General features: G+C 54.4%; 1 protein-coding gene across 1 annotated transcript; it reads left to right on the top strand.

The window, feature by feature from the left end:
- Window positions 1-517: 517 nt before the first annotated feature.
- On the top strand, window positions 518-2,377 carry Neurod2 (neuronal differentiation 2). Its single transcript, XM_046420654.2, has one exon. The coding sequence runs from the start codon at window positions 605-607 to the stop codon at window positions 1,751-1,753; it is 1,149 nt and encodes a 382-aa protein (XP_046276610.1). The 5' UTR covers window positions 518-604; the 3' UTR covers window positions 1,754-2,377.
- Window positions 2,378-14,494: the final 12,117 nt, after the last annotated feature.

Below are 14,494 nucleotides of genomic sequence, written 5' to 3'. Positions count from 1 at the left end.
ACTACGGCTAGAGGAGACGATCCTCCCGCCTCTGGAATTGGGGCTGCGGGGATGGGGGCCGAGCCGGGGGCGGCGCGCGGCCAACTTGCAAATTGGATTAGGGAGCGTGGGGGTGAGAGCCACTGGAGGGGTGGGGAGCCAGGCCTGGGGCCCCCGGCCGCCGGTCGGAGGAGAGGGGCAGCTGTCTCCACCCGCGGCCGCCCAACCACTGTCCACTGCCAAGAGAGAACAGGCTTTCTGGGCGAGTGCACCCGCCTCCCCTGGAGAAGATATTTGGTCCCTTAAGTCCCTACCGGGTCCCCCTCTCCGACCCTGAGAAGAACCCGGCACGGGGAACTGCCCCCCATTCAAGAGAGGGGCGGAGCCGGGGCCCAGTGCTGGGAAGAGGGCCTGGGCCGAGATCCCCGGCCCGCCACCCGGCAGGGCTGGGCCGGCTCTGGGCGGGGCAGGTGGAGGAAGTGGCATCCAGGGCTCTCTGGGCAAGAACCCGCAGGAGACTTGGGGGTGGAGGCGGTTGGGGGGCCGTCGTGACCCTAGCGCGTCCCTCACTCTGTGCTGTCTGTCTCCCCTTCCCGGCCCCCCCACCCGGGCGCCCTCAGGCACCATGCTGACCCGCCTGTTCAGCGAGCCCGGCCTCCTCTCGGACGTGCCCAAATTCGCCAGCTGGGGCGACGGCGACGACGACGAGCCGAGGAGCGACAAGGGCGACGCGCCCCCGCAGCCGCCGCCTGCGCCCGGACCGGGGGCTCCTGGGCCCGCCCGGGCCGCCAAACCAGTCCCCCTGCGTGGAGAAGAGGTACCAGAGGCCACGTTGGCGGAGGTCAAGGAGGAAGGCGAGCTGGGGGGCGAGGAGGAGGAGGAAGAGGAGGAGGAAGAAGGACTGGACGAGGCAGAGGGCGAACGGCCCAAGAAGCGAGGTCCCAAGAAACGCAAGATGACCAAGGCGCGCCTGGAGCGCTCCAAGCTGCGGCGGCAGAAGGCGAACGCGCGGGAGCGCAACCGCATGCACGACCTGAACGCAGCGCTGGACAACCTGCGGAAGGTGGTGCCCTGCTACTCCAAGACGCAAAAGCTGTCCAAGATCGAGACGCTGCGCCTAGCCAAGAACTACATCTGGGCGCTCTCGGAGATCCTGCGCTCCGGAAAGCGGCCCGATCTGGTGTCCTACGTGCAGACTCTGTGCAAGGGTCTGTCGCAGCCCACCACCAATCTGGTGGCTGGCTGCCTGCAGCTCAACTCCCGCAACTTCCTCACCGAGCAGGGCGCCGACGGCACGGGCCGCTTCCACGGCTCGGGCGGCCCATTCGCCATGCACCCCTACCCTTACCCGTGCTCGCGCCTGGCGGGCGCACAGTGCCAGGCAGCCGGCGGCCTGGGCGGCGGCGCGGCGCACGCCCTGCGGACCCACGGCTACTGCGCCGCCTACGAGACGCTGTATGCAGCGGCCGGAGGTGGTGGCGCGAGCCCGGACTACAACAGCTCCGAATACGAGGGCCCTCTCAGTCCCCCGCTGTGTCTCAATGGCAACTTCTCACTCAAGCAGGACTCGTCGCCCGACCACGAGAAGAGCTACCACTACTCTATGCACTACTCGGCGCTGCCCGGCTCTCGGCCCACCGGCCACGGGCTGGTCTTCGGCTCGTCGGCTGTGCGCGGGGGCGTACACTCGGAGAATCTCTTGTCTTACGATATGCACCTTCACCACGACCGGGGCCCCATGTATGAGGAGCTCAATGCGTTTTTCCATAACTGAGACCTCGCGCCAGTCCTTTTCTTTTTCTTTTGCCTTTGCCCGTCCCCCTGCCCCAGCCCCCCTCCGATCGCAGGGGCACCCTCACCCACCCCGGCGGCGCCGGGTGCAGGGAGCGAGCCGCCGGTCCTGCTGCTCTTCTGGGCAGAGCCGTCTCTTGCCTATAGGTGGCCCGTCCCAGGGGCCTCTCTTTCCCCAGGGGACTCGCCTTCTCTCTCCCCAAAGGGTTCCCTCCCTCTCTCTCCTAGGGAGTGCTTCTCCAGGGACCACTCTCCGGGTCCTCCCTGGAGATCCCCCAACTCCCAATAACTTCACTTGCGTTTTCTCCTCCCCCTCCTCCCTGCAGGCCCAAAGGAGTCGGTCAGGGGGCAGCTGAGCTGTGGGACGCGGTTTTCCCCTGTCATCATTATTATTTTAAAAACAGACACCAAGCTGCGGGGCCCGAAAGGAGCTGGGCGCCCCCTCTTCCTTGAAGAGGGCAGAAGTCAGAGCGCCTTCACCTCCAACCCCGAATCTCCGCGTTTTGTAATTTTAATTTTGGCGGGAGGGGATGTGGATTGAGAGGAAAGAAAGAGGCCAAGACAATTTGTAACTAGAATCCAGTTTTCCCTTTTCCTTTTTTTTAAACACAAACATAAAAAAAATTAAAAAAAAAAAAAAAAAAGGCGACGGAGGCCGAACGCAGAGTCCGGATCGGAGAAAAAAAAAGCAGTAAGAACTTTTAGAAGCAATAAAAGGCAAAAAAAAAAAAAAAAATACTACTACCAATAATAAAAAGACACAAATATCTATGCAAGGAGGTTCTGACTGAGCCTAGCGGCCCGGCCCGGTCCCGGGATGCCCCTCCCTGTCGGTTGGCCGCCCCGCCCAAGCGCGGATCTGTGCACTTTGGTGAAATGGGGGCCCGCGCCGCCCCCTCTCCCTCCCCAGGTTCTTACAATCAGTGACTCGGAGATTTGGGGCCCCAGTGCCACTGCCCTCCCCCGCCCCGTCCCCTATGTGCGTCATACTGTTTTTTAAAACCTGTTTCCAAATTTGTATGGAATGGCAAACTGTTGGGGGGTCGGTTTGGGGAGGGAGGGTTTGCATGAGAGACACACACACGCACATCACACCGCACGCACACGCAGGCCCAGCGCGGGCGTCGGGGGACCCTAGGAGGTGAGCTGGTTGGCTCCTCCTCCCCGCAGGCACTTCCGTCCGCTCTGGGGGTTAGGCAGAGGGGACGGAGACCTGGGGGTAGCTTCCCGCCTGCCCCAACTGTGCCTCTGTGGGCGCCAGGCGCCCGGTGATATCCGGTGGCTGGAGAGGGTTTTTTGTTTTGTTTTGTTTTGTTTTGTTTTGTTTGTCCTAGGCGTCCTCCTGGCTTTTGCAGGCGGGTGGGCGGGGAGGTTTGAGGGCTCCTACTTGGAGGTTTCCCCCAAAAGGGGCAAAAGATGAACCTCTCCCCACCAGAAGCAGGGGATCAGGCATCCAAACACACGATGCAAAAATGCAAACCCACAGGCGACACACCCACACACTCACCCACACACTTACACGCAATTTTACCTTCCTCTTGTAGCGAAGATGAAATTTCCCGTCGGACACCCGAAGTGCATTGCGTGTTTCTGTTCAGTTTAATGACGATTAATAAATATTTATGTAAATGAGATGCAAAGATGGACCCGGTTTCTCACGGTAGCCTCCTTTTATGGGGAGAGAGGAATTTGAACTGAGGCTGGGATGACGGAGGCAGTGTCAAGTGACTATGCAGAAACCAGAGAGAGGCACCCTGGATGTTTCTGGGTGGAATTTCCACCCTACAAGCCCCACACATACATTTAATGAGCACAGAAACAGCTATTCTGGCTGCCCCTCTCAGACCCGACCCAGACTTACTGAGGCCCCAGCACCAAACACCGGTCCCATCTGATTATACTTTTTAGTCCCAGAATACCCACACGTGCCCCTTGGAAAGAGAGAAAGAGAGGGAAAACATTTTTTTTTTCATTACTGAAAAATGATCAAGATAGGAAACGAAACACCGATTATTTTACAATCCTCCGATCACTGTTGTAAAAAGAAGTGGGTACAGATAAGGGGAATCATTTGAGCACTTCAGCGATACTTTTAAGTTAAAAAATTATAAGGTCATGAGGATAAAATTTTAATGAGGAAATCCCTTTTCCATCTTAAATGTGTGTTTCAGTGGATTCAGAGGAATCTACTATTTTGGCTTCAGGAAGGTTGACATTTTGAGGGGGGCAGTAAACTGGAGGGACATTCCAGAGGTCTATGAGGTGACTGAGTCTGGGAGGCCACCTGGCATAGTGGAACTTCACTTCACCATGAACTCACTGGAACAGGGCAGTAGAACTCTTTCTCTCTCACATCTGAGCAGGCTCCTTCCTCCAGTTTTAGTTCTGGACAGTTCTCAATGGGTTGAGGGGTAGATGAAAGGCACAGGGAACACCCTCTCCTACTCAGACAAGGTGGCCTCCAGCTTTATTTCTTTGAGCCTCATATGCACAGGCACCTCTGCACCAACTTCCCTGAAAGAATCTTTCCCCTTCCTTTTCCCCTTAAACTCCAATGCATACCAGAGCCCTGAAATATTCAGAGAGGAATCTGAGTCCCTCATACACCCATCCCGAAGCCAGAGTATACTTAGTAGTCCCTTGAAGGGGCTATTTTATTTTTCCAAAAACACTGTCATTCTTTCTTAGGGCTGAAATAAGGTTGTAATGTTGAGGATTGAGTTCAGTTATGCTAAGGCTTTTAAGGGTTAGGTCCCAAAATGAGATCTCCTTGACAGAGCAGGAGAGGGAAAGGTAGATGAAGAAGAAAGCCTTAATGCCAAAGGGTGGGTCTGAACTGGGGCTTAGAGGCTCCCCTAAATGTCTATCCCCAACCTCTTAGTTTTTGGAGGAGAGATGATGCCTTTCTGGTGTCTCAAGGCGGCTGCCCAGGAAGCAAGAGGGGGGCCAGGAACTGTCCAGTTTAGAGTGCTGACCCTTGTCTAGATCTCTCTGGGCTTCAGTGCCTGGCCCTGGGGAGCCTCACTGCATGTGGCCCTTCCCAATCCTGGACCAGAATTCCGCAACGCCCCCCCCCCACCCATTTTCAGAGATTTTTCAAGAAATAATTTCAAAATTTCATCATCTTCCCTGGAATTATCTCTGGACCAACTCTCCAAAGTGAGATTGCTGATTAGGCCTTTGTCACCAGGTTTGTTCCCATTGATGGCTAATGGAATCTTTCAGACCTCTGGATCACCCCCATTCTTGGTAGAAAGGAGTTGGCCCATCTTCCTTCTCCTCCACTTGTAGTGAGGTGGGTGGAGCAAGATGCACATCCTAGACCCTAACTTGAGGAACTCTGGTCTGCACATGAAATGGGGCATGGCCTGGCAGGGGCAATTAGAGAGAAAATGAACTCGGCACACATCCCGAGGCCTGATTCTTATCTTGCTCTGGAAACAATGTTAATTGGGCTTCTCTCTCACTCAGCTGGTTTCCCAGAACTCACTCTGAACTCTGGGGCTGGGCAGGATCCAGGTGGCTTGGGGCTGGAAGCAAAGAATCCCTCCACGTGGTTCACCTGGCCAGACCACAGACTTCTTCATATCACATCATCCTTCTAGCTATCCCACTGCTGCTCACTGCTGATTTTGAAGCCAAATTCCAGCCCCTTCAGAAGGATGTTGATGACTCCTGGGTAGGGGTACAGGGGCCCCTTTTGTGGCAGAGATCCTGAGTTCCTCACTTCTAGTGAATCTGTTGTCCACACCAGCTGCCCCTTTCTTGATTCCTGACCCTTCCCCCCACACTCCTTGCACTCTAGCTGAGCGCCATCCTCCCATCACCCCCCTCCCCAACACTTAACTTCCCTGGTGAGATGGCGAGATGAGCAGGAGAAGAAGATGTGCACGGACACACGGCCCCAAATGCCCCCTTGCATATCTCTTTCTCTTGCTAGCCCTCCCGCTTGCCCGCACACACCCAGAGAAGCTCCAAGAACAGAAGGAGGGGGGAGGTGGAAAGGGGTTTGCATGGGGGGGGACAGGAGAAAAAATGCACAGGGAGGATGCCCTTCTTGCCCTAGTCTGAGCAGCAGGATCTCCAAGCACTCACCATCCAGCTAAGCTCAACCCCTATGACCCCATGGCTGAGCCAGGTTCAATCAGGGGGTATTTTCCCCTTGATTTTCCAGTCCCAACCCATGTCCAGTGTTTGGAAAATGACAGAGAGACAGATATCTCTGAGTCCAAGCCATTTGCCTATCTGGCAGGAAAAGGAAGGAAAGTCATTGCAGTCTCTTCCCTCACCGTTTAATTCCATTCCAGCCAGGACCAGGACAGTGAGCCCTTGTTTACACAGTGAAACTCTGATCTGATTTCATCACCCACAGGAACAACCTGCTAAAACACTGGGAGTAGCCGAGCCCTAAGAAGGTCAGCAACAGGGAAGCCCTGATTCGCCAGGTACTTCACCAGGTTGTGCTTACTTCTATTTTTCCCTTTCATAAGTAAATCCACAACCAGTAGATTTGGGATTTGGGGGCAGAAGTCAGATATTTCGTTCTCTTTTGCACAACCTTTGCTTCTTCTACTTCCCCAGCATCTTTAACAGGAAGTCACCTGCTCCCGGGGGATTCCATTGATTTCAGGGGACATTGTGACTAAGGATGATTGTAGATTCCACAGTTTAGTTCTGAAGGAAGATAGAAAGAGGCAGCACAGATCCACTCTTGTCCTTGACCTCCACACACAAGCTTCCATGTGACAATAGAAGAGCAGCCCAATACTTCACTCTGATCTGCTCCAATGTGCCCAAAGGAGAAAGCTGCTTGTTTAGGGGAAATGGGAGGGGACAGATGAATCTCTACTGTCTGAACAGGCTTCCCAGCTCACAGCCCAGACACTAATTGTTACTCCCTTCAGGGGGCTTGGGCACCCAGGTGCCCACAGTAGGACCATAGTAGAGGTGACAACTGAATTATGAGAAACCTTAAAACCCTGCCCTGGTTCCAAATCCTAAAGTGGCTTCTGCCTTTCTGTCCTATATCTTTTTTAAAAATTTCATCACAAAGTTTTCCTAGTGAGAAGTAGTAACAATGTATGCAGCCACCTTGGAGCCTTGGAAGGGCTATTCTGCTCTTGAAACTTTCTCCACCTAATGCACCGCGGTAGGAACGATGGCCCTGGAAGCATAGGTAGGAGAAGGAGGCCAATCCAGGGCGCCCTTCACCAGCAGGAAGGCATGGGGAATTTGCAGAGGAGATGCCAGAGTTGGGTTATCTTAGCCCCCTAGTTCTGGGAGAAGAAGATAAGTTGCTTTGAAGGGAAGGAACACGGTATCCTTAGTTGCCAACCTGGCCAAGGGAGCTGGGGCACAGCACTGAGTAGAGAATGCCCAGATGTGCACCCAGGTATGGTCTGGTGTTGCCAACTCTCTTGTAAGCTCCAACTCAGGAGCGCAATGCGGACTCCTCGGGCTGATTCGGGCTGTCGAGTTCCACACTCGGAGTGCCTGGTTTCGGTTATTCCTTCCTTTCCTTTCTCTCTCTCCCTCCCCCCACCCCCAGCCCGCCCCATTCCTCTTTTTGGAATTAATTGAATTAGGGACGGGTCTTTCTGGGGCTCTCCCGCCTCCCGCCTGAGGCTGCGCTGGCCAGGAGGCCAAGACTGCGGGGTCAGGTCCCGCCCGGGCTGCAGGAGCCCCCAAGCCCCTTTGGGGACCCGCGTGCCAGTTCCTACCCTCAGCCAAGTCTTTGCCAAGGGCACAGCTGGGCGGGGTCTGGGCAGTCCGCCCGGCTTGGGACATCTGTTCTCGCCAGAGTCGTATTAAAGGCGAGGGGTGGGGGTAGGGGGCTCAGAACCAACTCCTCAAGTCCAGGCGGATGCCCATTTTCTGGACCGCGGGCACAGGCAGGAAAGGACACAAGTCTTACATAGTTTTTCCTTCTCCCTCGGGAACAGCGCAAGAATTGGGGTGGGGGCCAGTGGGGCTTTCTCTTTTCCCTTCATCTCAACCTCTTCCAATCAGATGCCACATCGGGCCTCACTCCTGCAGGACAGCAGGGTACTCCTGCCCCGCCCGAACTGCCGGCTAGCCCCTGGAGGCTCCCACGCCCGGAGTACGGCGGAGGCTGCCCGCCGGCCGGGAGCGAAACTGATCCCGTTTGCTGCGAACTCGCGCTGGGCTGGGCTCCGAGGCCGAAGCTGGTGTGCCAGGCGGGGGGAGGGTTAAAAACAACTCAATTAAAACATTGAAAACATTTGGGTTTATATGGTGGGGAGGGCGGTGCTTTAAAAAAAAATCAGAAGAACCACAAAACCCCTAAGTAAAACCAAACCCAAATCCTTAACTACTGATCATTTCTAGAAAAGGAGAAAAATCCCTCAGACACTTCTCCCCTGGTGTCGCCTAGCCAAGCCCCGCGCCCGGATGCACCTTCACCACCCCAGCGCCCTGGCGCCGAGCCCAGGTCGCCCCCTGCCCACCCTTCGCTCGCGTGTTGGTGCCAGTCTGTGCCACTCAGCCGGTGCCCGGTGCCCGGTGCCAGGCGCGGGGGGAAGGCGGGGAGGAGCGAGGCTCCAGCTTAAATTCCATGGCATCTGTTCATTATTATACAGTGAGGATTTTTATATGGACAGCTAAATTAAAGACAGATTTTTGCCAGAATTGCAGATCCCATAAAAATGATGACACAGGATGGGGGCTTTTTCTTTAAAAAAAAAAAAAAAAAAGGAAAGAAAGAAAGAAAAAGAAAAAAAGAAAAAGATTAAAAAGCACAACCCAACAAGCCACAACCCCAAACCTCTGCGCCCCTCTCTGTGGTTAGTTTCTTTGCCCCACCCCTTGCCCACTTCCTTCTTCCACTAGCTCTGTCTGCCCAGAGAGAATCAAACCCCAGTGGCTCTTCATGCCCAGCCTGTTCACAGATGCCCAGTGACCAACCAGCTCACTCCCACCGTGGCTGGCAGGAGCAGAGGCAAAAGAGCCAGGTCATACATGTAGGGTAAGGTGGGAATGGTGTCTAGTCTGGAAAGCTCAGACAGAAAGGGACAGTAGCCAAGGGGCTTGACCTTTCTGTGTTCCTATTTTAAAGGGCAGGCTGTGTTTTTGGCTGGTCGACAAGGTTTTGGAGGCTGCAGTGAGGACCAGGTGTGTGAGGCCATCCACTCAGAGACACAGGACAGCTACCCACTTCCACCTCTCCCATGGAAATGATATAGGAGAATTGGGCACCCAGTGTGATTTGTAACTGTGCAAGTTCTGGAATTTCAAATTTCAGAGATTCTAGAATGCTGATAACTGCACCTGGGTGATGTTCTGAAACTTGTAGAGATGCCGCATGCTAGAATTCTGAAAGGGTCCACCCCTCTGTGAGGGAGCTTCCGTGGTTCTGCTTGCCTTGACTCAACTTTGAAGCTCCTGGGAGATATCCTGGGGCCCTCAGGGCTCCCGGAAAATGTTGGCCAGGTAATACTAGGAGGACAGAAAGTTGGGGCCATTCACAGGGATTCTGGAAGTGTCCCCCAAATTCAGTGGAAGCACTTATTCTTTCTTTCTTTTTTTAATAAATTACTTTCAGGGAAGAAAAATATCTGCAGAGTCCTGTGCCCTCCAGACAATTGCTCTGTGTCTGTGTCTGTCTGTGACTCTGTGTAGCTGTCTGCTCGTCTCTCTCTGATTCGGAGCTGACAGAATTCATATCAGAAGAGTGAACGCAGGGACATCTGTGTGTGGAATGACTGTGCCTACTCGAACCTGCCAATCGCTCCTGGCACGAGCTGGGTAACAAATGCCTGTTACCTCGGAATGCTGGCGGGTGGGGAGAGGGTGGGGGAGGGCGCCTGGCACCACCCGGGCTGCCAAGCCCTGCCAAGGCCCCCTCCTGTCCGCTGCAGGTCCCGCCCCCTTCCCTGAGTTAGGGGTCCACGGAATTGGATTATTCATTAATTAGCAGTGATTAGAAAATTAGGGTGTCTCTCAACCGGGGCCAAACCCATCTCCCTAATCTTGATCCCCGCTCCCCTCCCGCTCTGCCTCTAAATTTTCCGGATTAACTCCGGGTTTCTACTGAGAGGGCAGCGGGCCAATTGTTGGTATGTGTGTGTTGCGGGGTGGCGGGGAGCTCACGGAATGCAGGAAAAGGGGGTCTCTAGAGGGAAGCATTCCACCAAAGTTGCCAGGAGGAGTTTCTCTCGCGGAGTGTGAGGGTCTGCGTAGACGCTGCTATCGGGATGGGCTGGGGGCCGGGGCAGAGACCTAACGGGCGGGACGGTGACGAGATGGGGCTGAGGAGATGCGAAGGAAAGGAAGGAAGAGAGAAGGAGGCGAGAGGCCTGGGCAGCCGCGAACCGGTTCTCCGCGCCAGAAGCCGGCGACACCGCCCAGAGGGCCTCCGAGGCCTTCCGCGAAGGCCTCCATCCAAGGCCTCCAGCGGGCGGTGCTCCCAGACCCCTCCGCTGGTTCTGCTGTGGGGTGGAGAGAGGAGGAGGGCGCCACTGACACAGCCGTCGCCAGCTGGGGGTGGGGTTACTGCGAGGAGGGCGGAGAGCACATCTAAAATTCCGAGACATCTGTTCACCCAGGGAGGAGACTCCGCTCCCAAGAAGGCAGGGCGCCCTCGCCCCACCCGCTCCACAGTCATCCCCGCCAGGGCAGGACCCCCACCCCCATCCCGCACCCCAGGCCGCCAACTAGGGCCCGAGAGGGGAGGGGAGGGCCAGCATGAGACTGGGTAGGGGGAAGTGCAGGAACTGCTGCCCTGCTGAATGGGAGGATCAGGGCTTAGTAAAGGGTTGTATGGGGCAGAAATCCCGAAAGGGAGTGTTTGGAGGGTGTGGAGGAACTTCCCCTGGAATAGATCCCCCCACTCCTAGCACCCACAGACACACACACACACACACACACACATCAAATATGAATTCTGTTGTTCCTGTGAACACACAAAAGTCTACATAACTGGTCCCTTGTACACTCAATCATTTAAGTGTTCAAGCAACTTTACTGGGTGTCTGGTCTGTACTGGGCCTGGGCTGGGAATCAGAAAACCTTCCGGTTCCAGGAGCTGTCAGTTTGGCAAGCACACTCAAGTACCCAAGTGCAGAGACCCACAAGCTGCCCTTGCACCCACACAGCTGCTCTCTTCTTAGTGGAGGGCTGGGAGCTGGAGGGAGGAATTTCCAGCAGCAACACCCCCTCCCTCATCTGTGAGCAGCTTCCCCAGGGAAATCTAGGATGGGGCCTGGGAGCCCCAGCAGGGGATCCTGGACCCACTGGCAGCCACTTGTCAATTTCCTACCTACTCCCCATTGGCAGGAACCTCTACCCCAGGTTGTGCCTGGACAAGTTCCAATCCCACTTCCCACCAAGCCTTGTGACCACCTCTGTTTCTTCAGTGCCCTGGCCTGGCACCTGCCCCTCCACCAGGGCTGCCCTAGCTGGGCCGGCAGAGGCCAGGCCGCTCAGCTGGGAAATGTCCATGTGGTTGCTACTTAAAAACTGATTTATGAGGCCGTGGCGGCTGCGGAGGCTTGGCCTGCGGTCCTAGTAGTAATCAAGGGCATATGCCCATCTCGCCTGGCACTGCCCAGCTTGTGAGCCCAGCCCTGGCCTCTGCTCTCCTGTTGGGAAGAGAGAGGCATAAAGCACTGTGTCTTCTTTCTCTCCAAGCCATCTCTCTCCTCCTCCACCCTCCTCCCCTTCCTCCTCCTCCTCCTCTTCTTTCCTTTCCTCTCTCCCTCCTTCTTTTATCCCTCCTCCTTCCCTCCCTCCCTTTCTCTTCCTTCTCTCCCAAGTGGCACGGACCAGCCTGTGTGCCGGGCTGGCGCTCACAGCTGCAGCCCATCTGCTATGATTGAATGGTGACAGTGATGAGACAGGAGCTGGGGGGAATGGGGGACATGGGGGCTGCCCTGCTACCCCTCATCCCTCCTGTGCCAGCTCCCACATGCTTCCTTGACCTCTAGAATGAGACCATCCATTTTGTTGGTGCAGGGTGGGGAAATCCCATCCTTCTAAGTAGTGAGGGAATTCCTTTCCCCTCAATGAGATTCCTGAGAAGAAAAAAGGGACAAGAAAGAAAGGAGAAGGATAGATAGGAAAGGGGGAGAGAGGGAAAGGATTTGGGGTCTGGAAGAAAAGACACATACCCACATAGGTTTGGGTGGGGCTGGGGCCCCACCTGAGTAAAGAGCATGGCTGAGGCTCCAGATTCAGCAGCAGAGAGGCACTGATGTGGGTCCACAGTCCAACTTCTTCAGGAATCCAGGGAAACATCTTTGAGAATCCCTACTGGAAAAACTCAGTGCCCTGTGCTCTAGGATCCTATCACTGTCTTTATTGTGGGATTTCCCCCTCTGCCTTCTAGAAAATCTCTTGGCTCCCTCTCTCCAAGAGTAAATTTGGAGACCTGGGAAATCCCAGTCCTCCATTGTGTCCAAAGAGAGGCCTAAGGTCAGACATGGGCTGGTAGCAAGAAGGTCTACTTAAACATGACATAGGATTTCCCAACTGATCCATAGCAAGGCCAGCAATGTAATAACGACAGCATAGAAGCTAATACACATTTTCAAATATTATATGTCAGTAACTGATTTAGAATTATACATGAGCTGATAATCATTCCAACAACCCATTCCAACAACCCTATGAAGTTGGCATTCTCCTTATACCTATACTACAGGCAAGGACACTGAGGCACCAGGCTTGTAGTCTAGGCCTTATTTCTTCTCTTGGTAAGGAAAAAAGAGAGAAAAACAGGAAGTCCAAAACCTTCTGGAAGAAAATCCAGTATCCTTTCTTTTCCACTTATGCCTCTCCTTCTACTTCTCTTCTTCTCCTTCCTCTGTCTGCTCTTCAACCTTAGTCAACCCAGTACCCACTCTCAAGTGAATGCCCACATATGTAGCTTTTACCTCCTGCCACTGCCCATGTATCAGTAGATGGAAACACCCGCTCTCTCCACCACCCCCTTGAGGAAATCATGCACATGCATTTGACTACATATGACCTCACCCTCCTTGCCAGGCAGCTGCTCCTCATGTCCATAGTCCTGGCCCATGGGGTCTTTGCCCAGAGCTCTGGGGGTAGGATGCCCTTGTGAACAGCTGCAGGACCAGGCTTGAATTCCAGTCTGATTTTAGTCCCTGGGAAGTTTTATTGGAGGGGTGCTCCACCTGGAACACTTCTCCCCTTTTCCCTGAACACTGGAATGCATAGGTCTCTCATGCCCTCTCTTTTCCCTGCCATTTGCATCTCTACCCTCCTCTGTCTTCTTTCTCTGGTCTCTTTCCTCCATTCTTTCATTATTTTATCTATTCTTGCACATTTTCCCTTTCCTTTCCTCTTTTTTCTCTCTCTCATACTTTCCCTCATCTTCTCTCATTTTATTGTATGATGACTCCTTTCATCCTTGAAAATCCCTGTCCTCTAGGAGAGTGGACATTCCTCAGGATCCATAAGTAACACAACTAAGGAGCTACTGGTGGGAGAGCCATCCCTAGTATGCAGTCTCATCGGAGGGGAGTTTTTATCTCAAGAGAAGGAGATAGGAACCCCTAATCCAATCTTATGGATAAGCATTAAGCAGTCACTAAATCCCTGCAATCCCCCGAACAAATCCAGATCAGCATTGTTGTCCATTTGCCCAACACAAATTGGGATAAGAAATCAGGTGGTGAGTTGACTGCAGGGCATTATAGAGCTTCCCAGTGTCTCCTTCTCCTACAATTTCAACTTCTCTAGAGCAAGGTGGCACCTGGAAGGGACAACTGGAGGCCACAGAAGCCACACAGCCAGGTTCTCTCACCTGCACAGTATTCTTACTAAATACTCCCCATTCTTAGCCTTCCATGGCAAGGAAGGATAAATCCTTGAGTCTGGCCATGCACTGGGGCAGGGGTGGAGGGCTGAGATCACCCCCCTCTCTTAGTTCCAGGATTCAGGCATTCCTTGGTTGCCCTGGCATCCTCTCAACTCCCTTTCTCCCTCATCTCTGGGTTTCTCTCCTCTGTCTTTCCAATCCCTTCTTTCTTGCACATCACTCATTCCCAGGTCTCTTTTTCTTCTTTCTTTCCTGTCACGAACGGTTAAATGTTCTAGTTTCAGCACCACGGACAGAGACACGGGGTGGGCTTGTCTCCTCCTGCCGGGATCTGTACAAGTGGTGCCTGCCCGTGAATATTTTGGGCGTGTGTGTGTGTGTGTGTGTGTGTGTACCCGAGTCTGTGTGAACGCCTGTGTCTGCCTCTCAGGGGCACACGCCTGTGGGCGTCTCTGGGTGCATCTGCGTGTTTGTATCTGTCTGTGCTGTGTCCCCGCCTGCTCCCCAGTCCCTGGCTGGGAAAGGGGACAGGATGGGGACGCTCCGTTCTGAAGGTGGGGGAGGCAGCGGGTGGCTTGATATCCCAGCCGGTCCTGGGGGCGTCATCCTTGCCCAGACGCGCGCCAGGCACCATGTGGCATGTGTGCCAGCCGGCACAGGCTGAGGGCATCCTGCCCGGCTTGAGGGGAGGTAGAGGAGGCAGGGAGCGGGAAGAGGTGGAGAGCTGAGCTCAGAACTCAACTCTGGGGCCAGAACCTTTCCATCTTCCTAGAACTCCACACATAGGCACATGCTTGAGGAAATTTACAAGTTACCTGTTGTCACAAGGGCCCAGACAACCCAATAATCATTCCTTCAGATACAAATATCCTGAGGGAAATGTACAGGATGCAGGTCTGCTCTGACTTGCATGCATGTGTGCAA

This window comes from Marmota monax, unplaced genomic scaffold (genome assembly GCF_021218885.2).
Source record: "Marmota monax isolate L192 unplaced genomic scaffold, Marmota_monax_Labrador192_F-V1.1 WCK01_AAM20220418_F8-fsc00064, whole genome shotgun sequence".
NCBI classification, from domain to species: Eukaryota; Metazoa; Chordata; class Mammalia; order Rodentia; family Sciuridae; genus Marmota; species Marmota monax.
This window is presented reverse-complemented; position numbering and strand designations above follow the sequence as displayed.

What these genes read in the sequence shown, in the direction of transcription:
- Neurod2 (XM_046420654.2), top strand. Translation starts at nt 605, where the DNA reads ATGCTGACCCGCCTGTTCAGCGAGCCCGGCCTCCTCTCGGACGTGCCC.